We start from the raw sequence: 22,966 nt of genomic DNA on the forward strand, positions 1-22,966 counted from the left end.
CGGGGCCCAGCCCTCCTGTCCTCATACCCAGGGAAGACAGGCCCCCGGGGCCCAGCCCTCCTTTCCTCCTACCCAGGGAAGACAGGCCCCCGGGGCCCAGCCCTCCTGTCCTCCTACCCAGCAAAGACAGGCCCCCGGGGCCCAGCCCTCCTGTCCTCATACCGAGCAAAGACAGGCCCCCAGGGCCCAGCCCTCCTGTCCTCCTACCCAGCAAAGACAGGCCCCCGGGGCCCAGCCCTCCTGTCCGCATACCCAGGGAAGACAGGCCCCCGGGGCCCAGCCCTCCTGTCCTCCTACCCAGCAAAGACAGGCCCCCGGGGCCCAGCCCTCCTGTCCGCATACCCAGCAAAGACAGGCCCCCGGGCTCTTGGGACCAAGTCTCAACCCTGGTTAGGCTCGGCTCGTACACGGGCCATTGGGGCCAAGTCTCAACCCTGGTTTCGCTCGGCTCGTACACGGGCCCTTGGGGCTAAGTAACAACCCTGGTTTGGCTCGGCCCATACATGGGCTCTTGGGGCCAAGTCACAACCCTGGTTCGGCTTCGCTCGGCTGGTACACGGGCTCTTGGGGCCAAGTCACAACCCTGGTTAGGCTCGGCTCGTACACGGGCTCTTGGGACCAGGTCTCAACCCTGGTTAGGCTCGGCTCGTACACGGGCTCTTGGGACCAAGTCTCAACCATGGTTAGGCTCGGCTCGTACACGGGCTCTTGGGGCCAAGTCTCAACCCTGGTTAGGCTCGGCTCGTACTCGGGCTCTTGGGACCAAGTCTCAACCCTGGTTAGGCTCGGCTCGTACACAGGCTCTTGGGACCAAGTCTCAACCCTGGTTAGGCTCGGCTCGTACACGGGCTCTTGGGGCCAAGTCTCAACCCGGGGTTAGGCTCGGCTCGTACACGGGCTCTTGGGGCCAAGTCTCAACCCTGGTTAGGCTCGGCTCGTACACGGGCTCTTGGGACCAAGTCTCAACCCTGGTTAGGCTCGACTCGTACACGGGCTCTTGGGGCCAAGTCTCAACCCTGGTTAGGCTCGACTCGTACACGGGCTCTTGGGGCCAAGTCTCAACCCTGGTTAGGCTCGGCTCGTACACGGGCTCTTGGGACCAAGTCTCAACCCTGGTTAGGCTCGGCTCGTACACGGGCTCTTGGGACCAAGTCTCAACCCTGGTTAGGCTCGGCTCGTACACGGGCTCTTGGGACCAAGTCTCAACCCTGGTTAGGCTCGGCTCGTACACGGGCTCTTGGGGCCAAGTCTCAACCCTGGTTAGGCTCGGCTCGTACTCGGGCTCTTGGGACCAAGTCTCAACCCTGGTTAGGCTCGGCTCGTACACGGGCTCTTGGGACCAAGTCTCAACCCTGGTTAGGCTCGGCTCGTACACGGGCCATTGGGGCCAAGTCTCAACCCTGGTTAGGCTCGGCTCGTACACGGGCCATTGGGGCCAAGTCTCAACCCTGGTTTGGCTTGGCTCTCCTTATGGGCTTGCCGTTTGTAAACTTTTCACGAATAGACCTCATTCAGGCCATCTGTATATTTGGTCGTATACGGATATCTGTGAACACTATGGAAGTGTTGCACCTCACAGTGGTCATCGGACCCCCGACACCCACAGGTAAGGACACCTGTGAAATCTCAACCGCTCTGACAGGAGCCACATCTCGGAGGTGCTACATTTTAACATATCTGGAGTGTGCCGAGTTGATCCGTATTTTAACATAAAAGAAGTGTGTTCAGCTGATCCACATTTTAACATATCTGGAGTGTGCTGAGCTGACCCTCCTTTTAACCTATCGGGAGTCTGCTGAGCTGATCCATGTTTTAACACAGCAGAGTTTAAATGACCCGGGCCACATTTCACCGCACTGGGCTGTAAGTGCATAGCTCAAAGTGTAAGTAAAATATTCAGCGCTGTGAAACTTTCTTTGACTAAATGACTCCTTAGAAATGTGCAAATGAAGAGTCCCACTCGGGTGACTCTTCCGAGCGTCTCAGTGAGACCCGCGTGCTCCCCGCTCCAACCCCGCACCCCATGCTCTGCCCCTCCCTGCCACTCCCCTCGTGGACTGTTATCACTGGGCACAGAAGGCTGGTCATCGGGGGAGGGGAGGAGAGAGCCTGCCCATGGGAAAGAGAGGAGCCCGGGGCAGGAGGGGAGCTGGGAGTCTGCCCGCGGTAAGGAGGGGAGCTGGGAGTCTGCCCGCGGGCAGGAGGGGAGCTGGGAGTCTGCCCGCGGGCAGGAGGGGAGCTGGGAGTCTGCCCGCGGGCAGGAGGGGAGCTGGGAGTCTGCCCGTGGGCAGGAGAGGAGCTGGGAGTCTGCCCGGGTCAGGAGGGGAGCTGGGAGTCTGCCCGCGGGATGGAGGGGAGCTGGGAGTCTGCCCGCGGGCAGGAGGGGAGCTGGGAGTCTGCCCGCGGGCAGGAGGGGAGCTGGGAGTCTGCCCGCGGGCAGGAGAGGAGCTGGGATTCTGCCCGCGGCCAGGAGGGGAGCTGGGAGTATGCCTGCAAGCAGGAGAGGAGCTGGGAGTCTGCCCGCGGGCAGGAGGGGAGCTGGGAGTCTCCCCGCGGGCAGGAGGGGAGCTGGGAGCCTGGTAGAGCGCAGGAGAGAAGATGACAGTCTGCCAGTGAACAGAGAATCCGTGGCAGGGGGCAGAGTAGCTCTACAGGGAGGCACTACATTGAGAGTGTCTGGTGAATTGTTGGCATATAAATAACTGTCTTTTCTGATGTACCAGCACCCCCCCCCCCCCCCACCCCCCACCCCCTGTTGTTGGGGCACACACACACACTGTGCGACTTGCTGCCATTCTCGCTTGATTAATGGCGTGCATTTTAGAATCTCTAGTCTCTATTATAGTTGTTTGCCACCAGGTGGCGCTGTGGGATCGGGTATGGGAAAAGCATTGTGCATCGCAGATGTCAGTGAACTAGCACTGTGTTCTACTACCGCTGGGTGGTGCTGTCTGACCGGGTATGGGTGCAGACCTTTCGTATCCAGTAGTATCGTTGCCTACACGCAGTGCACGTCTAGTGGTGTGCTGCCTGCACGCAGTACACCGCGACAGTGCACATCCAGTGGTTGGATGTGCACGCAGTGCAGCCAGCACGTGATGTGCTGCCTGCACACAGTGCACATCCACACTGCAGTAGTTGGTTACCTGCATGTAGTGCACATCCACACTGCACGCAGTGCACATCCAGCAGTGTGCTGTTTGCACACAGTGCACATCCACAATGCACGCAGTGCAACATCCAGTGGTGTGCTGACTGCACGTAGTGCACATCCAGTGGTGTGCTGCCTGCATGCATTGCACATCCGGTGGTGGGTTACCTGCACGCATTGGACACATCCACAATGCACGCAGTCTACATCCAGTGGTGTGCTGCCTGCACGCAGTGCACGTCCAGTGGTGTGCTACCTGCACGCAGTGCACGTCCAGTGGTGTGCTACCTGCACGCAGAGCACGTCCAGTGGCGTGCTGCCTGCACGCAGTGCACGTCCAGTGGTGTGCTGCCTGCACGCAGTGCACATCCTCAATGCACGCAGTCAACATCCAGTGGTGTGCTGCCTGAACGCAGTGCACATCCTCAATGCACGCAGTCAACATCCAGTGGTGTGCTGCCTGAACGCAGTGCACATCCAGTGGTGTGCTGCTGGCAGATTGAATTGTTTATTAATCCACTGCCGCATCCGTGAATATCTGCTGATAACCGGTGTGTGCAGATGGTCTGCGTTCAGGGACGTCATCTGTAAATTGTACATCCAGTGACAAGACTCCTGAAAGGTTTGTACCTGTAGACTGACTGCCTGTAGACTTTGCATCCAGCAATCGACTGCCAACAGACTTTGTATCCAGTGATTGGATGGCACTTTGTATGTGTGGATTGACTGGTTGCTGACTTTGTTTCCAGCGAACAGCTGCCTGCAGACTTTGTATGCAGCCCTCAACTGACTTCGGGCATTGTATGCAGCAAACAACTTCCTGCAGACTTTGTATCCAGTGATTGGCTTTCAGCAGACTTTGTATCCATAGCGGCTAGCTGCCTGCAGACTGGATATCCAGCGTCCGGCTGCCTGCATTCCTTCTGCCTATCCAGCGGCAGTCGATGCCTGCAGACAGCCTGCCTTTCCAGCGGCAGTCGCCTGCCTGCATTCCGTCTGCCTATGCAGCAGTCGGCTGCCTGCATTCCGTCTGCCTATCCAGCTGTGGTCGGCTGCATGTAGACCATCTGCCTATCCAGCGGCGGTCGGCTGCCTGCATTCAGTCTGCCTATCCAGGGGTGGACCGCTGCATGTAGACCATCTGCCTATTCAGTGGCGGTCGCTGCCTGCATTACTTCTGCCTATCCAGCGACGGTCGCTGCCTGCATTCCATCTGCCTATCCAGCGGCGGTCGGCTGCCTGCAGACCGTCTGCCTATCCAGCGGTGGGTTGCCTGCAGACCGCCTGCCAAGCCAGCGGCAGTCACCTACCTGCATTCCTTCGGCCTATCCAGCAGCCAGCTGCCTGCATTGCGTTTGCCTGTTGACTTTGCATCCAGCAATCGACTGCCAACAGACTTTGTATCCAGTGATTGGATGGCACTTTGTATGTGTGGATTGACTGGTTGCTGACTTTGTTTCCAGCGAACAGCTGCCTGCAGACTTTGTATGCAGCCCTCAACTGACTTTGGGCATTGTATGCAGCAAACCACTTCCTGCAGACTTTGTATCTAGTGATTGGCTTTCAGCAGACTTTGTATCCATAGCAGCTAGCTGCCTGCAGACTGCAAATCCAGCGTCCGGCTGCCTGCATTCCTTCTGCCTATCCAGCGGCGGTCGCTGCCTGCATTCCTTCTGCCTATCCAGCGGCGGTCGATGCCTGCATTCCTTCTGCCTATCCAGCGGCGGTCGATGCCTGCATTCCTTCTGCCTATCCAGCGGCGGTCGCTGCCTGCATTCCGTCTGCCTATCCAGCAGAAGCCGGCTGCCTGCAGAGCGCCTACCTATCCAGCGGCAGTCGCCTGCCTGCATTCCGTCTGCCTATGCAGCAGTCGGCTGCCTGCATTCCGTCTGCCTAGCCAGCTGTGGTCGGCTGCATGTAGACCATCTGCCTATCCAGCGGCGGTCGGCTGCCTGCATTCAGTCTGCGTATCCAGCTGTGGTCGGCTGCATGTAGACCATCTTCCTATCCAGCGGCGGTCGGCTGCCTGCATTCCGTCTGCCTATCCAGCTGTGGTTGGCTGCATGTAGACCATCTGCCTATCCAGCGGCGGTCGGCTGCATGCAGACCATCTGCCTATTCAGTGGCGGTCGCTGCCTGCATTACTTCTGCCTATCCAGCGGCGGTCGCTGCCTGCATTCCATCTGCCTATTCAGCGGCGGTCGGCTGCCTGCAGACCGTCTGCCTATCCAGCGGTGGGTTGCCTGCAGACCGCCTGCCAATCCAGCGGCAGTCACCTACCTGCATTCCGTCTGCCTATCCAGCAGCCGGCTGCCTGCATTCCATGTGCCTATCCAGCAGCCGGCTGCCTGCATTCCATGTGCCTATCCAGCAGCCGGCTGCCTGCATTCCATGTGCCTATCCAGCAGCCGGCTGCCTGCATTCCATGTGCCTATCCAGCAGCCGGCTGCCTGCATTCCATGTGCCTATCCAGCAGCTGGCTGCCTGCATTCCATCTGCCTATCCAGCAGCTGGCTGCCTGCATTCCATCTGCCTATCCAGCAGCTGGCTGCCTGCATTCCATCTGCCTATCCAGCAGCTGGCTGCCTGCATTCCATCTGCCTATCCAGCGGCGGGCTGCCTGCATTCCTTCTGCCTATCCAGCAGCCGGCTGCCTGCATTGCGTTTGCCTATCCAGCGGTGGTTGCTGCCTGCATTCCGTCTGCCTATCCAGCGGCGGTCGCTGCCTGCATTCTGTTTGCCTATCCAGCGGCAGCCGTCTGCCTATCCAGCGGCAGTTGCCTGCCTGCAGACTGCCTGCCTATCCAGTGGCAGTCGCCTGCCTGCATTCTGTCTGCCTATCCAGCAGTCGGCTGCCTGCATTGCATCTGCCTATCCAGCGGCGGTCAGCTGCCTGCATTCCTTCTGCCTATCCAGCGGCGGTCGGCTGCCTGCATTCCTTCTGCCTATCCAGCGGCGGTCGGCTGCCTGCATTCCATCTGCGTATCCAGCGGCGGTTGGCTGCCTGCAGACAGTCTGCCTATCCAGCGGCAGGTTGCCTGCAGACCGCCTGCCTATCCTGCGGCAGTCGCCTGGCTGCAGGCCGCCTGCCTATCCAGCGGCAGCCGGCTGCCTGCAGGCCGTCTGCCTATCCAGCGGCAGCCGGCTGCCTGCAGGCCGTCTGCCTATCCAGCGGCAGCCGGCTGCCTGCAGGCCGTCTGCCTATCCAGCGGCAGCCGGCTGCCTGCAGGCCGTCTGCCGATCCAGCGGCAGCCGGCTGCCTGCAGGCCGCCTGCCGATCCAGCGGCAGCCGGCTGCCTGCAGGCCGCCTGCCGATCCAGCGGCAGCCGGCTGCCTGCAGGCCGCCTGCCGATCCAGCGGCAGCCGGCTGCCTGCAGGCCGCCTGCCGATCCAGCGGCAGCCGGCTGCCTGCAGGCCGCCTGCCGATCCAGCGGCAGCCGGCTGCCTGCAGGCCGCCTGCCGATCCAGCGGCAGCCGGCTGCCTGCAGGCCGCCTGCCGATCCAGCGGCAGCCGGCTGCCTGCAGGCCGCCTGCCGATCCAGCGGCAGCCGGCTGCCTGCATTCCTTCTGCCTATCCAGCGGCGGTCGCTGCCTGCATTCCTTCTGCCTATCCAGCGGCGGTCGCTGCCTGCATTCTTTCTGCCTATCCAGCGGCGGTCGCTGCCTGCATTCCGCCTGCAGACAGCCTGCCTATCCAGCGGCAGTCGCCTGCCTGCATTCCGTCTGCCTATGCAGCAGTCGGCTGCCTGCAGGCCGTCTGCCGATCCAGCGGCAGCCGGCTGCCTGCAGGCCGTCTGCCGATCCAGCGGCAGCCGGCTGCCTGCAGGCCGTCTGCCGATCCAGCGGCAGCCGGCTGCCTGCAGGCCGTCTGCCGATCCAGCGGCAGCCGGCTGCCTGCAGGCCGTCTGCCGATCCAGCGGCAGCCGGCTGCCTGCAGGCCGTCTGCCGATCCAGCGGCAGCCGGCTGCCTGCAGGCCGTCTGCCGATCCAGCGGCAGCCGGCTGCCTGCATTCCTTCAGCCTATCCAGCGGCGGTCGGCTGCCTGCATTCCTTCAGCCTATCCAGCAGCGGTCGGCTGCCTGCATTCCTTCTGCCTATCTAGCGGCGGTCGCTGCCTGCATTCCTTCTGCCTATCCAGCGGCGGTTGGCTGCCTGCATTCCTTCTGCCTATCCAGCGGCGGTTGGCTGCCTGCAGACCGTCTGCCCATCCAGCGGCGGTCGCTGCCTGCATTCCTTCAGCCTATCCAGCGGCGGTCGGCTGCCTGCATTCCTTCAGCCTATCCAGCAGCGGTCGGCTGCCTGCATTCCTTCAGCCTATCCAGCGGCGGTCGCTGCCTGCATTCCATCTGCCTATCCAGCGGCGGTTGGCTGCCTGCAGACCGTCTGCCCATCCAGCGGCAGGTTGCCTGCAGACCGCCTGCCTATCCTGCGGCAGTCGCCTTGCTGCAGACCGCCTGCCTATCCAGCGGCGGTCGGCTACATGCAGACCGTCTGCCTATCCAGCGGCAGCCGGCTGCCTGCAGACCGTCTGCCTATCCAGCGGCAGCCGGCTGCCTGCAGACCGTCTGCCTATCCAGCGGCAGCCGGCTGCCTGCAGACCGTCTGCCTATCCAGCGGCAGCCGGCTGCCTGCAGACCGTCTGCCTATCCAGCGGCAGCCGGCTGCCTGCAGACCGTCTGCCTATCCAGCGGCAGCCGGCTGCCTGCAGACCGCCTCACTATCCAGCGGCAGCCGGCTGCCTGCAGACCGCCTCACTATCCAGCGGCAGTCGCCTGCCTGCAGACCGCCTCACTATCCAGCGGCGGTCGGCTGCCTGCAGATTTTGTATTCAGAGATCTGTCTACAGACTGAGCACACCACGTAAATGCAGGAAGTCCATGTCCGGAGGCGACGTATTCTGATGGCCCTGGTAAAGGTTAGCTGTAAGGCTAAACATGAATCTTGTTGACACCACAATGGAGGGTCATGACTGGAGCAGTAACTGCAGAACCCCGACGACTAACCTTATACATCAACAACTGATTTCCCTTTCGGAAGCGAAGTCTGAAGTGACCTATGGTGTCTAACTGTGCCAGTGGTGATTCTGACTGTAGGAGAGTAGGATCTGCACTTATGTTGCCCCCACTTATTTTTCTGATGTTAACAGTGGTTTCTGGCTATAGTCTGGCTGGGTCCCTGCTAATCAGAGCGCCAGTCTCTCTGTTCTCTCTAAACAACTTGGAGTGCATATTAGATGCACTAGTGATTGGATAATGTGGTACCTTATGAGCCCCTTGTATATGGTACCTTGGGTACCAAGGGCATAGGTACTTCACAGGCCCACCAGGGGCTGAAGCATGTATTATGCCACCCCTGGGAAGCAGACTAAATCTGACACCACAGGCCTGCTACTGCAGCCTTGGTGAGGTAGTGTTAGCACTCCTCACTGAGGTATAGGTTCCTATATCTCACCATACACACACATATAAACCTATCAGCCACCACTATGGCAGGCCCTATCAATCCTGAGGGCAGGGTGCTTGGTTTACTATGTGAGGGGGTGCCTCTGCCTGAGCAGGGCCCCTCTGCAGCTGGCAGGGTCTATTCCCTGTGGCTGTTTGTGGATGCGGTTAAACCACATACTCTTAAGTGCATTATAACCTCCCGGTTAATGCTAACTTTGGAATGACTGCATCAAAACATGTCGTGTTTGGTGTCAAACAACTTGGAATCATACCCCCACACCAGTAACTGGTGTGGGAGTATGATCCCACCCTTCTAGAGGGGACGACATGTACCCACTGTGGAAACACGGTAGAAATCTGAAAGAGCCCTGGCATCACAAAATGGAGTCATCAGCACAGACACTGGGCTGCTCTCCTGCTGCTGACAAACTCGCAGTGGAGGAGGCCCAACAATAGGCATCCTGTCACAGGGAGGTGTCACCACCTTCCAGACAGGATTTAGTGTATTGGGGCTGGGTGTGTGCACTCCTAGAGTACTTTGAAGTCCTGCACTGGGGGAGCAGTAGCCTCCTCTGTGCATACGCCAGGTCAAACCGGTTCAGGGGCTACCTGTCCCTGCTCTGGATTGAAACTGGGCAAAGGGAAGTGGGTGTAACCACCCACTCCCCTGACCCTCCCAGAAGAGTGGTCATAGAGCTAGTCCCTCCCTTTCTTTTAGTATAAGTTAGGGAACCCTTGCCATTGCAAGTTATATATCCCTGGACGACGCTTTACAAGAAGAATCCTGACCCTTCGATGTTCCACTACCTTTGGAAGACTGAAGAATCTCCCTTGGAGTCAAGGAGTGACTCCCCTGCTTGGCAGGCACCAAAAACTTGAATCAACGGTCGCAAACTTTCCCGCTCCCGCCGGAGTCCGAAGATCCCGGAAGCCCCGGAAGTGGATTTCTTGACTTCTCAACGGCCGTTGTGAGTCTCCAGCAGAGCTGAGGCGAGTGGACCCCACGAGTGACAAGGAATAGCAATACATGGGTACCGTGCACTATTGTCGAGTGCAACCCCTTCACGACGTTCTACGAACTTGTGCATTGGACCATTTGTGGCCCAATCCTCCAGCAGGTTGTGCACCGGAAATCAGAGGCCTACCCCGTCCCGAGTGACCGTGGGCTCCTGTAAAGCATTTCCTCACGAGGCGTCTTCGTGATCCCTTGCCCGTTGGCTTGTGGGTCCCCTGAAGACTTTATTATTGAACCAAAGGGCTCCCCTGGTTGCTCCAGGCCTGCCCTCACTCACCCTCGCTGGGTAAGTCCCTCAGACCTTGCTGGTCTGCACCATTGACTTTATTCACTTTTCACGAGACTTGCTGTTGCCAAGGCTTATTGGCTCCCATCCGGTTGCCGACACCTCAGTCAGCTGCAGACGTCGTGGGACACTCCGAATCCAGCTGCTGGTCATCGTCGATCCCTCCTGGACCTCTTGGGCGAAGAGTCAAAACACCCTTGATTACCTGAAATCACCCGACATCCGTGGGCATCCATCTTCCTGGCCCCGGGTCACTGGCAAGTGACTGTGAACACTGTCCCTTCTGCTTTCAGGTCATCTTCATCTTGAATCCAGCCTTGAATTCCTCCGGACACTTCTCCAGTCTTCGCAAGCAGCAAATCTTCTTTGGCTTCCATAGAAAACAGCGGCGCGACCCGACACCAAAAGACACGTATGCACCCGGCTTCCCTGGGTGAGGTAACTCGTGCACTCCGGTGCCCTAGTGTGTGTAGGCCCTCGAATTACTTACCTTGTAAGTGGCTTGCTTGTAGACTTTTCGAAGTACCCTAAAACTTTAAAAATCCAACGCGATTTGCTCCATTGAAATCAATAGGGAACCCGCGGCTGTGTTCTCACACTGCACGTATCTCCCGTGGGTCTTTTACCTACCTGCCTTGGGTGGATTAGTGAGGCCCCAGCGATTCTACAGGCCCTAGGCCTTGTCTCCTTGCAAGTCGACTTTCCTAAACCTCTTTTTTTAGTATATGGTCTGGTACGCCCCTAGGGCCCCAGCCATATTTGTGCTTAACTTATTGTGAAACGTTGATATTTGAATGTGTTCCTGACTTCTAATCTCATAAAGTGATTAGTAGAGTGTGTCTAGAAATAAATACATATATATTTGATATATATACCTGTGTTGTGTCCTTTCATTTGGTAATTCAAGGGATTATACGGTAAAACAGGCTGCTCTCCACGGCTACCACTAGGATAGCTTTTTTTAAAAGGTTGTCTTAAACCTATCTACCATGAGTCGAATTGGACTGGTGCAAGTTGGCTACTATAACTAGTGACCAGCATATGCCAGGCCAACTTCTCACGCTGACCGTTTGATTTTAAGGGACTAGTTTGTGGAGGGTGAGTTGGAGAATAACGTTTGTGGTTCCTAGTGTAGGGAGTTAGTCTGAAGCAGTGACTTTGAGCTTTACATTTGAAGTTCTGTGATTGTATTGGCAAGACTGCCCTTGTTCCTCGCTTTCAGCTGGACTACTGTCTTGTTGCGTTTGTAATATTTTGGTCTTCTTATCACTGGTCTTGGACTAACATGGCTCTTCTTTCATGCCAACCGTTTCACCAAACCTCCTCTTATGCTTGTTTTTTTCCTACAGAAATGATCCTCCGGTCACGTAAGATCCCGGTGAGAGAACTTCCAGAACCAACAACACCCCGCACCCCACGACCCCGGAACTTTGATGCAAGCCCACGAACCCCCAAAACCCCCCGAACACCTCGGTTAGAATTAAGGGCCCAGAGAGTGGTGAGTGGCAACCAAAGCATGCATGACTTGTGGGGGCAGAGGGGAGAGACGATGGGAATGTTCTTCACTCCAGAAATCATGGAGCAGACACTTGCACAGAGTGTGGTGCATTGAGGCTGACACCTTTGGTGTGAGTACCGAGGTGAGTAATCTGGGTTACACTGGTGGGGGTGGGATTATAGGCACATGCACTATGGAGAAAAAACCCAAAGCGAAGGGAGCGAGGGCTGTAGTTGCCATGGTGTACATATACAGAGACCTAGGAATTTAGTCTTCAACCCCTCCATGTCCTCCTACCTCCCCTCTTGTCATGGGAGTACAAAGATTGAGCAAAGCTACTGAGCCCAGCCAGACCCAGTGCCCTAGGATTGAGTCAGCCAGCCAGAGGGCCCTAGCCATGAGCCCAGCCAGCCATAGGGCCCCAGCCATGAGCCCAGCCAGCCGTGAGCCCAACCAGCCAGAGGGCCCCAGCCGTGAGCCCAACCAGCCAGGGGGCCCCAGCCATGAGCCCAGCCAGCCAGAGGGCCCCAGCCGTGTGAGCCCAGCCAGCGAGAGGGTCCCAAGCCATGAGAGGCCAACCAGACACAAGTCCCCTGACATCTAAGCACACCTAGACACAGGGCAGAGAAGTCTATACAGGGCCTCAGCTGCAACAGCACACTCAGAACCATGTCCGCTACTTGTTCTTCATGCCTGATAGGGGGAAGTAAAGGAGGGCTGTGAAATGGCCAGTCTGTGCTGCATGTCTGATGGGTAAGTGAAGTGGTGTTGATACATGGTATGTCTGTCCTACATATTTTTGGTGGGGGGCATGGAGAGGGGGTAAAGGGGTATTGATATATGGTCTGTCTGTCCTGCATGTCTTTGATTCGGGGGGCAGGGGGTGAAGGGTTGATGATACATAGTCCGTCACTCCTGCATGCCTTTGGTGGGGAAGAGGGGTGAAGGGATGTTGATATATGGTCTGTCTATCTTGCATGTGTGATGGGGAAGTAAAAGGGTGTTGATAAATGGTTTGTCTGTCCTGCATGTCTTTTAGGGGGGGTGAAGGGGTGTTGATACAAAGTCTCTGTCCTGCGTGTCATGGGGCGTGAAGGGGTGCTGATACATGGTCTGTCTGTCCTGCTTGTCTTTTTTTTTGGGGGGGGGGGCTTGTTGAAAGGGTGTTTGCATATGGTCAGTATGTGTTACATGTCTGTGGGGGGAGTGAATGGGTGTTGATACATGATCCGTCTGTCTTGAATGTCGTTTAGGAGGTAGGTGAAGGGGTTTTGATACATGGTTTGTCTGTTCTCCATGTCTTGGGGGGATGAGGCGGTGTTGGCATATGGTCAGTATGTTCTGCCTGTCTGGTGGGGGAGTGAAGCAGTGTTGGCATATGGTCAGTATGTTCTGCCTGTCTGGTGGGGGAGTGAAACGGTGTTGGCATATGGTCAGTATGTTCTGCCTGTCTGGTGGTCGGTGTTAAGACATAGCTGTGTTTGTCCTGCATGTCTCAGGGGAGGGTGGGAGATAAAGTGGGTTCTGATTTGGCCACTATCTGTCCTGCTTGCTGGCTTCTATTGGAATTTGCGCCCATCAGCCTGAAATTAGATAATAAAAGTGGATTATTCTGTTTTACTCAGAAAAGATGCAGCTCATCCTTATGTGGCCTGGAAGAGGAGGAACTGTTAACAAAGCCCATAAAGAGAGCTTCAAGGCTGGTGAAGATGAAGCGAAAACGGTCAGAAGAGATTCAAGGTAAAGCCAATACAGATTCCAGATTATTTCAATTAAAAAAACATCTCCACATCTATAAAGCAGGGAGCTTCTCTCAATTACAAACCATCCCCAGCAGAAGAATCTAATGGAGAGCGTGCCCATCTAAGAGACAGGGAGCTTCTCCCATGAACAAGCCATCACCACGCCTGGGTTTAACGCAGTGTGCACACTGAAGAGCCAGGGATTTTCTCTCCTTAACGAACATCTTACTTAATTTCGGTAACGCTCTGGTACAGACTATATCTAGCTGCAGATTCCCTACCTTTGTATTTCCCCAGGCTTTAGGACTGGATCCAGAAGATTTTCCGTGAACAATACCCCTAGGCGCTCGTAGGTAGCATTGATTGGCTCAAAATGCATAGTCCAAGATGGAAGTGACGTCACCGGCGTTGTCCGAGATGGAAGTGACTTCAACTGCACCTTTATAGGTGCCACCTAGGCGTGCTGACATCAGTTTCTTTTCACACCAGAAGCGTGGAGCCATGCAGAGCACTGACCGTTGATAGGCAAACTAGAGCCCTGAAAAGGATCAGCCCTGTCCCTAGAAATCCATTCGCAGAGTGCAACGGATGAGTGAGTCGGTAAGGAATCTGCGGCTAGATGGAGTCTCTCCCTGATAAGGCATTACCAAAGGTAAGTAACTTGTTCATCAGATAAGAGACCTCTAGCTGCAGATCCATACCTTTGTAAAGATACCCAAGAAATACCTCCCCGGAGGTGGGTCTGCTGACAAATTTCACACAAGGAGGTCCTGCAGGACCAAACCGGTGACGTGACCATCTCTATGGACCTGAATTTCCAGACGGTAGTGTTTGGAGAACGTGTTCAGGGAAGCACAAGTTGCTGCCTGGTAGATGTCTAGAACCAGGCACTGCCCGTGCAAATAAGTGCGGTGGGGGATTTCGACAGACGATGATGAGGGAAAATTAAATAATCCCACCCCGCTCTTAACTGCACGGGCCACGGCTGTCCAGGACCCTTACTCCACATGCTAATGCAGTGGTTGCAGCTTAAGGTAAGGTGGAATGAGCTAGAAAGCCTTCAGAAGTTTGCTTTTTGACAGTCTGACTGGTCGAGCGATTGCCATGCTCAGTAGCTTGGGATACCAAAGTCTCCGTGCCCAGTCCAGAGCCACAAGGGTGACTTTGGCCCGGTTGCTCCTGACCTTCTTGAACTCTGGGCAGGAGCGGTATGGGCGGAAAGGCATACAGGAGGCCTGAGCTCAACTCGAGATGAAAAGCATCTCCGAGCGAGTGTCACTTTGGAAACTCCAGCAAGCAAAACTGCTGCCATTTCGCGTTCTCAATAGAAGCAGACTGATCTGACCAAGGCGCTCCCCACTGTTGAAAAAGACCTTGCGCCACCTCCGGATGGAGACATAATTTGTGATCCGCCAAGCATCGATGGCTGGGTTTCTCCTTCTGGTGTTCAGGGAACCTGCCAGGTGTTGAACCACTAGGGATATGCCCTCCTGTTCAAGTCATGTCCAGAGATGCAGGTCCTCTTGATAGAGGGTCCACGATCCCACCCCGCCCTATTTCTTGCAGCACCACATGGCGGTCGTGTTGTCCGTGAACACCTGTACTAGCCTTTACTTGATGCAGGATAGAAAGACTGGCCAGACCACTGACTTACCCGACCACGCAACTGGTTACCATGCCGTCGGCCAAGCAGAGGCTGAGGACCATGTGCGGCTTGGTGGCTGGGAGGGAATTGGTGCGGTTGGAAGTCCCTTCCTTGGCCACGAAAGGAACAAAGGGCAGAATGTGGGTGATAAGGGGCCATAGAAATGTCCAAGAACTTGACCGTAGCCTGACTGTCATTGAAGCGCTCAAGCGCCGAATATGCTTTGTCTCCGAAGAGACTGGTGCTATCAAGGGGCATGTCCATATGGGAAGCCTGGACATCTTCTGAAAAGCCAGGTGTCCTCATCCAGGTGTGACAAATGCAAAATCAAAGTTGATGGACAGAATGCAGAACAATGTCATACATTCACCCCAGTACAGAGATCTGGGCCTAAATCCATAGTTTTTTTTGCTCACCATGCCGTTCCAGTTTGAACCCAGCCGTATGCAAATCAGTCTTGACCCTGTGCCTCATGGGAACAGTCCAGCCTGAACTGCCAAGCCAGGTCCTCCCTGGACTGTAAACAAGCATCCTAGGACCGGTTTTGGGGTTTCTCCCCTCTTCAGCCAGGGTAGCTTGATTCCAGTGGCATGGAGAGCACGGGACCCACGTCTGGGCATACCCTTCCCACTCAGGGTGACAAATGCAAAATCAAAGTTGATGGACAGAATGTAGAACAATGTCATACATTCACCCCAGTACAGAGATCTGGGCCTAAATCCATCGTTTTTTTTTGCTCACCATGCCATTCCAGTTTGAACCCAGCCATGTGCAAATCAGTCTTGACCCTGTGCCTCATGGGAACAGTCCAGCCCGAACTGCCAAGCCAGGTCCTCCCTGCATATGGCTGGGTCCAAACTGGAAAGGCATGGTGAGCAAAAAAACGATGGATTTAGGCCCAGATCTCTGTACTTGGGTGAATGTATGACATTGTTCTGCATTCTGTCCATCAACTGTTGTTTTTGCACTCATCCAGGTGTGGCACCTGAGCGCCACTGTTGATGAAACCGCTCTGCTCAGCGAGCCTGTCCAGTGGATGGTAAACTTTGGTGTGTCTCTCCCATTGGCAACACCCTGAGAGTGTACAGCCAGGGCCTCCTCCAGGAAGGGTATGCCTAGACGTAGGTCCCGGGCTCACTGTGCCACTGGATTCAAGCTATCCTGGCTGAAGAGGGGCAAAACCAAAAAACATTCCGTCCATTAATTGTGTGTCTCTTCCTCCAGGACAGCAGCACTTGCACAACTGTGCCCGAGTGTGGGAGTGACGGCCCAAATAGCATGCAGTGTTTAGACTGCAATGCCAGGCTTCTTCCCAAAGCAGTCCCGCCTCTTGGATTCCCTAACCTGGGAAGCGGTAGGGAATGCGCCATGGGATACTGAGGCTTGGACCACTAATCTCTCCTGGGTAGGATGTTGGGTGAGGAAATGTGGGTGTCATCGTATTCACAGGAGCCTCTGTGTTGGGTTTGGACCAAGTCCCCAAAAGAACATCAGTGAGGGAGTCATTGAACTGGAGTAGCGGTTTGGATTGGAGGCTCCCGGTTGCAGCACCTCTGTCAAGCTGTTACTCTTGACTGTCACCAAAGGCAACAGAAGGTCACGGACCTCAGCCGAACCGGACCAAGAATTGCGTACGAGGGTCCTACATCCGTAGCCGCAGTAGGGAGAGAAAGCAGACCAGTATCTGGAGCGGTATCCAGTCCACTGGCTTTACCCAGTTCCTTACACCACTCCATGCCAGGGTCCTTCTCATATGACTGCTTTTCTCCAGGGTCCAGCGACCCCTCCCATTCTTTCTTGAGTCCTAACCCAAGGGAATAGAGATCCGAGTCTGATCTAGGTGGCAAGGCTCATGTCGGCACCGCAGTCGGCGTCCTGCAACTCCCATCCGGCTCCGTATCCGGTATCCCAATGGGGATGGCGGCGCCAGAAGCGTTGGCAATCGGGACCAACGTCAACGAAGATCGAGTTGGTGCCACCAGTGTCAATCCGTATCCAGGAATTGATCCACGGGAGACTAATGAAGCCTGGGCTGAAGCAGCCGGTGCAGAATGAGATGTTGTCCCCTCTGACCCTATGGGACCCAAAGGCGTGCCAGAGGGGTCCGGCCGCCCAAATATGAGGAGCATGGCCTCACAGAACTTTTCTAGTTGGGCGGGTGATGCTCCTGCTCCCGAAAGTCGTTGAGGCGTGGAGTCGGCCCAGCGCAGGCTCTACTGTGGAACCAGACCTTGAATGTTGATGCTTTTCCATAGTCTGCCGAAGGACGACTGAGGACTTGGAATGGGACGACAACTTTGGACTCCGTGAGCGCACCCGGGACCTTCCTCTCGACTGGGACCTCGATTTACATGGAGTTGCATGCTGGGCTGCCAAGAGCTTTTGGGACTGCTCCTTTAAAGTCTTTTGGTTCATGGTGTGGAAATGGGAGCCCTACTTTTGGTCCTGGTCGCGCTATAAACAAGACAGGCAGACATGGTGTGAGCCCGTCACTGACATCGGCCAATAACAGGCTCCGCGAGGCTTGAATCATGTCTTCCTATATGACATCTTCCAAACACACTAGGAGGAAAATCCTCAAAAACACTCGACAAAACATTGAAAGAATCCAGTTAAACAGTGACTGAAGTGTGGCTAGTCTCAGATCCGCGCTAGCTTGCACGGAAAGAAATGAACTGATGTCAGTGCGCCTAGGGGGGGGCCGATATCTGTGCCGTGGACGTACTTTCCAGTGACACACACATTGAGCTGAACGACGCCACCTAACGGCGCAAAGGGGTACTGCTCATGAAAAATCTTACGGATCCAGTCTGACGCCAGAAAAAATTCAAAGGTGAGGAATCTGCATCTGGAAGTCTCTATCAGATAAGGCATCCACACATTAGGGTGTAATGCAGTGTGCACACACCCAAGAGGCAGGTGGCTTCTCTCACGAACAGGCCAACCCAAGCACCAGGATCTAATGCAGTGTGTGTAAGAGGCTGGTTCAGTATACAGTGTCCACCTATGGGGAGGCACTCTGCACTGATTCCAGGCACCCCTTAGTGATGGTGTTTAGGTCCCTGAAAACCAGAGCTCTTGAGCGGTAGCAATGGAGAGCTATCACCAACAATACTTCAGAAATAGATAAGTAGCATAGAAAACCACATTGGGCACGACTGAAGGGGCCAAACCATATATTAAAATAGTGGGATGTGAGGTAAGTACCAAAACTGGACTAGTAACCAAGGCTGGATGAACCCGGGGGAAACACGTAACCGCCCGGATGTATGACGTTACAACGCACACTTTTACAACGCATGCACTTACAACGCATTTTTTACAACGCATAATCCATTACAACGCATGACATTACAACGCATGACACTACAACGCATTTTTAAAAAATACCTTTACAACGCATTTCCATTACAACGCATACTACCTTTACAACGCATACCATTACAACGCATAATATTAAATTACATTTAAGGTAAGTATTAGATAGTATAGGGGCAAAAGTTACTTTTCTAACTCCAGGGGGTGCAACAGTAGGGTAAGTGTTGGATAGTATAGGGGTAAAAATTACTATTCTAACTCCAGGGGGTGCAACAGTAGGGTAATTGTTGGATAGTATAGGGGTAAAAATTACTATTCTAACTCCAGGGGGTGCAACAGTAGGGTAAGTGTTGGATAGTATAGGGGTAAAAAATACTATTCTAACTCCAGTGGGTGCAACAGTAGGGTAAGTGTTGGATAGTATAGGGGTAAAAATTACTATTCTAACTCCAGGGGGTGCATCAGTAGGGTAAGTGTTGGATAGTATAGGGGTAAAAATTACTATTCTAACTCCAGGGGGTGCATCAGTAGGGTAAGTGTTGGATAGTATAGGGGTAAAAATTACTATTCTAACTCCAGGGGGTGCAACAGTAGGGTAAGTGTTGGATAGTATAGGGGTAAAAAATACTATTCTAACTCCAGGGGGTCCAACAGTAGGGTAAGTGTTGGATAGTATAGGGGTAAAAATTACTATTCTAACTCCAGGGGGTGCAACAGTAGGGTAATTGTTGGATAGTATAGGGGTAAAAATTACTATTCTAACTCCAGGGGGTGCAACAGTAGGGTAAGTGTTGGATAGTATAGGGGTAAAAAATACTATTCTAACTCCAGTGGGTGCAACAGTAGGGTAAGTGTTGGATAGTATAGGGGTAAAAATTACTGTTCTAACTCCAGGGGGTGCATCAGTAGGGTAAGTGTTGGATAGTATAGGGGTAAAAATTACTATTCTAACTCCAGGGGGTGCAACAGTAGGGTAAGTGTTGGATAGTGTAGTGTAATATTATGCGTTGTAATGGTATGCGTTGTAATGGTAGTATGCGTTGTAATGGAATGTGTTGTAATGGATTATGCGTTGTAAAAAATGCGTTGTAAAGGTAGTGCGTTGTAAAAGTTGCGTTGTAAAGGTTGTTCCCCAACCGCCCAAGGTGAGTAGCCAGGGACCTCAAGGCGCCCTGTTGCAGAGTGGTTACACCAGGTCAAATGTCCATAGGCCACCACAGGATAAGTCGCTGTTGCATTTTTACAGTTCTAAGACCCTACCCAAAAAACCCTGAAAGAACCACAGGGATCAAGGAAGGTTGGAGAGCCACCCCACCCGTTGATACCTCAGAAACCAGGATACCTATACCAGGGAGCCCGGGTGCATAGGGATGAAATGGTTTCGGAACCACCCGTAGATGCCAATGGAGGTTCGTGGAAGATCAGCAGCTACAGAGTCTCATGGGCCAGGCCGGTGGACCAAGACATGGAATCCAGACGAGAAGAACCTGAAAGCAGAGGGGACAAAGTCCAAACCACACAGAGATTTCCAGGTGACACAGGAGCATGAAACCAACCCTTGCTGGAGGTTCTTACTGTAGCACAATGAGGTTGAAGCGGCAGCTGTGGAGACCAGGTGACGATGCTGGAGCACAGTAGCCTCCCATGAGCTGTCCCACGCAGGTCGACGTGTGCAGAAAGATCAGTGGCCAGCAGGACCACCAACAAGCTTTGGCAAATGCAAACAATGGATCACGAAAGAAGATTCTGCATTGCAGGCCAACAAGGTCTGTGGGACTAACCCAGAAGGGGTAAGTCAGGGCCGGCCCTCAACAGGCATGAGAGCCAGCAGGAAACGATCGAGCCCCCTTGAGGACCCTTGGAGGCACAGGGTGTCGCAGAGAAGCCTTAACAGCACACATGAGATGAAGCCCCACGATGCAGAGGATAGAGGCGGGACATCGTTCTTGGAGCTGTGCACTGCTGGAGGCTGGGGCTTCTTGGAGCTTAAAGATATTTCGCGAAGAGAGCCAACAGGCCTAGACAACGAAAAAAAGGCACAGTGAACACGGAGGCAGCTAACGTCGGCTTGAGAGGAATTACAGTCACCCCAGTTGCAGGCCTCCGAAGAACCAACAAACCACAACCTGTGTTGCAGAGCCGGGCGATGTCTGTGGGACGATAGGATCAGCAAACCGGGCACCGCCGAAGAGGTGCCTGAGGATGCAGAGAAGGGACTCCTTCACTTCAAGGGAGATTCCTTCTAGAGTGGGTGCAGGCTGGGTCCTTAGTGGAACAGAGGCTGCATGGCCACAAAGTTGCAGAACTTGAAGAAGCACAGGGACGAAGATCAAGCCGGAATCTTCCCACCGGAGCAGTTCATCTTGACTTTGGTCCTGGCTCGAAGATCAGCAGAGTTCCAGTGTCCACCAGCAAAAGAGTCTTTTGAAGGAGTCTTCAGACAACACGCAGTTGGATCTTGAAGTCGTTGTGGGGACGAATCTAAGGTCCCACCCTCAGGGGAGCCCTTAACCCTAAAAAGGGAAAGCACCTCTTCTGTGGTGACCAGCCTATCAGAGGGGGTCAGGGACATTACTCAGCTGTCTTAGCCAGTCAGATGCTCCCAGGGGCCAAGATTCAACATGGCAGAATCAAGTGGCCATCTGGAGGAGCTCTGGGCACCTCCCTAGGGAGGAGCTGGACTGGGGTGTGGACACTCCCCTGTCCTTTGTGTAGCTTTGCACCAGAGCGAGAGCCAAGGGCTCCTGAACTGGGAAAAACTGGTTGATGCAAGGAGGGCACCATAGTGCCCTTCAATGCAGTTTGGTGGTGCTCGGAAGCGTCCCCACACAACTTAATTCTAAAGAATAGGTTGTCACACCTCTCCTTTGCAGGAAATCCTTTGTTCAGCTTCCCCTGCTCGAGTTAAGCTCATCAGCAGGGGAGCAGAACACTGTCTAGAGTCAGCAGCAGCGCCGGTTGGCAGGCAGACCCTGTAAAGCTAAGCAGGTGGTATTGGGGGGTCCTCTAAGGAGCCCCCCAGTACATGACATCATGAAACTAACACTGAATTTGGTGCAGTTTCCTAATTCCAACGTGTTTGATACCAAACAAAACCAGGTTCGGGGCAGCCATAATGTAGTTGGGACATTTCGACTTGCCAGTGTCCACTACATACCTTATAATGGCTGTCCTGCACTTCCAAAGCCCAGAGAATGGAGTCTGGGGTTTGTAGGGGTACCTCTGCTCATGCAGGGTTCCACACACTTACAACCATACACCCTGCCCTAGGACTGAAGGGCCTACCTTGGGGATAACTTGTAGGTTAAAAGTGCAGTGACCGCGATGGCAGCTCTGCAGCCATCCTAATGCATGCTGCAGCCCATGGGAGACCCCTAGTGGACTAATGCCCTAGTTGCCTCAGCACCGTATACTAGGGACTTATAATGGTACCCCAGTATGCCAATTGTGGGGTGTACAAACATTTACCGTGTAATTTAGAGGAGAGAGCACTACCACTGGGGCCTGGTTAGCAGGATCCCAGTGAACTACAGTCAAAATACACTGACATTAGTCAAGAAATGGGGGGTATCTATGCCAGAAAGATCCTACTTTCCTACAGTGTGCATATACCCAAGAGGCAGGGGGCGTCTCTCACTAACAAGCCTTCACCAGCTCCAGGGTCTAATGCAGTGTGTGCTCCTCTAAGAGACAGGGGGCTTCTCTTACTAACAAGTCAGACACAGCACTAGAGTCCCATGCAGTGTCCCTGCATTTCTCAGAAGCAGGGTGCTTCTCTCACTAACCAAGCACCCCCAGCAACCCAGACACTCCTGCAGTGTATGTGCAAGTGAGAGGCAGGGAGCTCCTCTGAGAGACCATCCCTCGCACCACAGCATAACACACCAGGTCTACAATTGCTACTAGCAGGGAATGTCTGTTTTAAACCAGTGGTGAATCGGGGTGTCTTCTGCAACACAAAGGAGTACCTCACTGTCTATATTGCGTTTTGCAGGCCTGGAGGAGACCCCTCTGAAGTCACGAGAGATGCGTGTCCATTTCCAACTGGACGAGCCCTTCCTTGGCAAGCCTGAGCTTCTGAGCAGCATTTATTCACCAGTCATCAACTTCTTCTCACCTCACAGAGGGGACCCTGGTGAGCGTCCTATTGAGACATGTCTCGGGACCCATGGTCTGTTGTATACGAACAGATGGATGTGCACCATGGGAGCACAGGGGGCAATGGTGGCCATATGCTCATGAGAGAAAAGACGAGAGCGCATAGTGCAACAAGAGAGGGCCCTGGTGTGTCTACACATTCATGCGAGTTGTGATGCAAGTTGTGAGCAGAGGGTCATGGTATGTTTACACTTATGAGATGTGATGGATGGCTGTAAATCTGGGGAGTTGACATCTATCCAAGACAATTCTGTTGAATCGGCCATGTCTCTAGTGACTGGTCCATGCTGTGCCTTGTTTCAGGTACTGTTGCCCTGGTAGTCCTTTTGCTTTAGGTACTCTTGCCCTGTTTTTGCTTCTTTTCCTAGGTAGAACGCACACCTCTGCAGCTTGTTACCCTCCTAGAAGCCCATGAGATTCTGTTCCTTTTGTGTTTATTTCAGGGTACGGATAGGTAATTCTTGTCTGCATTAGCTTTAGCCCTTTCTGAATTAGCCTGTCTTAGGCCCATTGATAAGTTGCTATGGCCAACTACTAGGGGATATCAGTTTATGAATCAGCCAGATGTTGTTGGAGCAACACAGGACAGCTGTTCAAAAGACACTAACCAGAGGTGGCAAACATCTTTGTAAACAGTCCTTTTCACCACACCATCTCACCCCTCTGGATCTGATACACACCCTGCATCCAAGAACCCCAGGAGTCTCCC

General features: G+C 54.3%; 1 protein-coding gene across 10 annotated transcripts in view; it reads left to right on the plus strand.

Moving 5' to 3' along the window:
- Positions 1-22,966, plus strand: part of LOC146772124 (CTD small phosphatase-like protein 3) — a 95,017-nt gene that overhangs the window by 14,927 nt on the left and 57,124 nt on the right. For 9 of the 10 annotated variants that reach the window (XM_085637529.1, XM_085637532.1, XM_085637533.1 and 6 more), the window contains exons 2-4: positions 11,246-11,394; positions 13,020-13,134; positions 22,094-22,234. In XM_085637529.1, coding sequence (XP_085493655.1) covers positions 11,248-11,394; positions 13,020-13,134; positions 22,094-22,234 — 403 coding nt within the window. In that variant the 5' untranslated portion in view covers positions 11,246-11,247. Of the gene's footprint in view, positions 1-2,096; positions 2,167-11,245; positions 11,395-13,019; positions 13,135-22,093; positions 22,235-22,966 lie in introns of those variants that run through there. The other variant, XM_085637528.1, reaches the window with a different exon arrangement.

The sequence above is a fragment of the Triturus cristatus genome, chromosome 12, assembly GCF_964204655.1.
Source record: "Triturus cristatus chromosome 12, aTriCri1.1, whole genome shotgun sequence".
Lineage (NCBI taxonomy): Eukaryota > Metazoa > Chordata > Amphibia > Caudata > Salamandridae > Triturus > Triturus cristatus.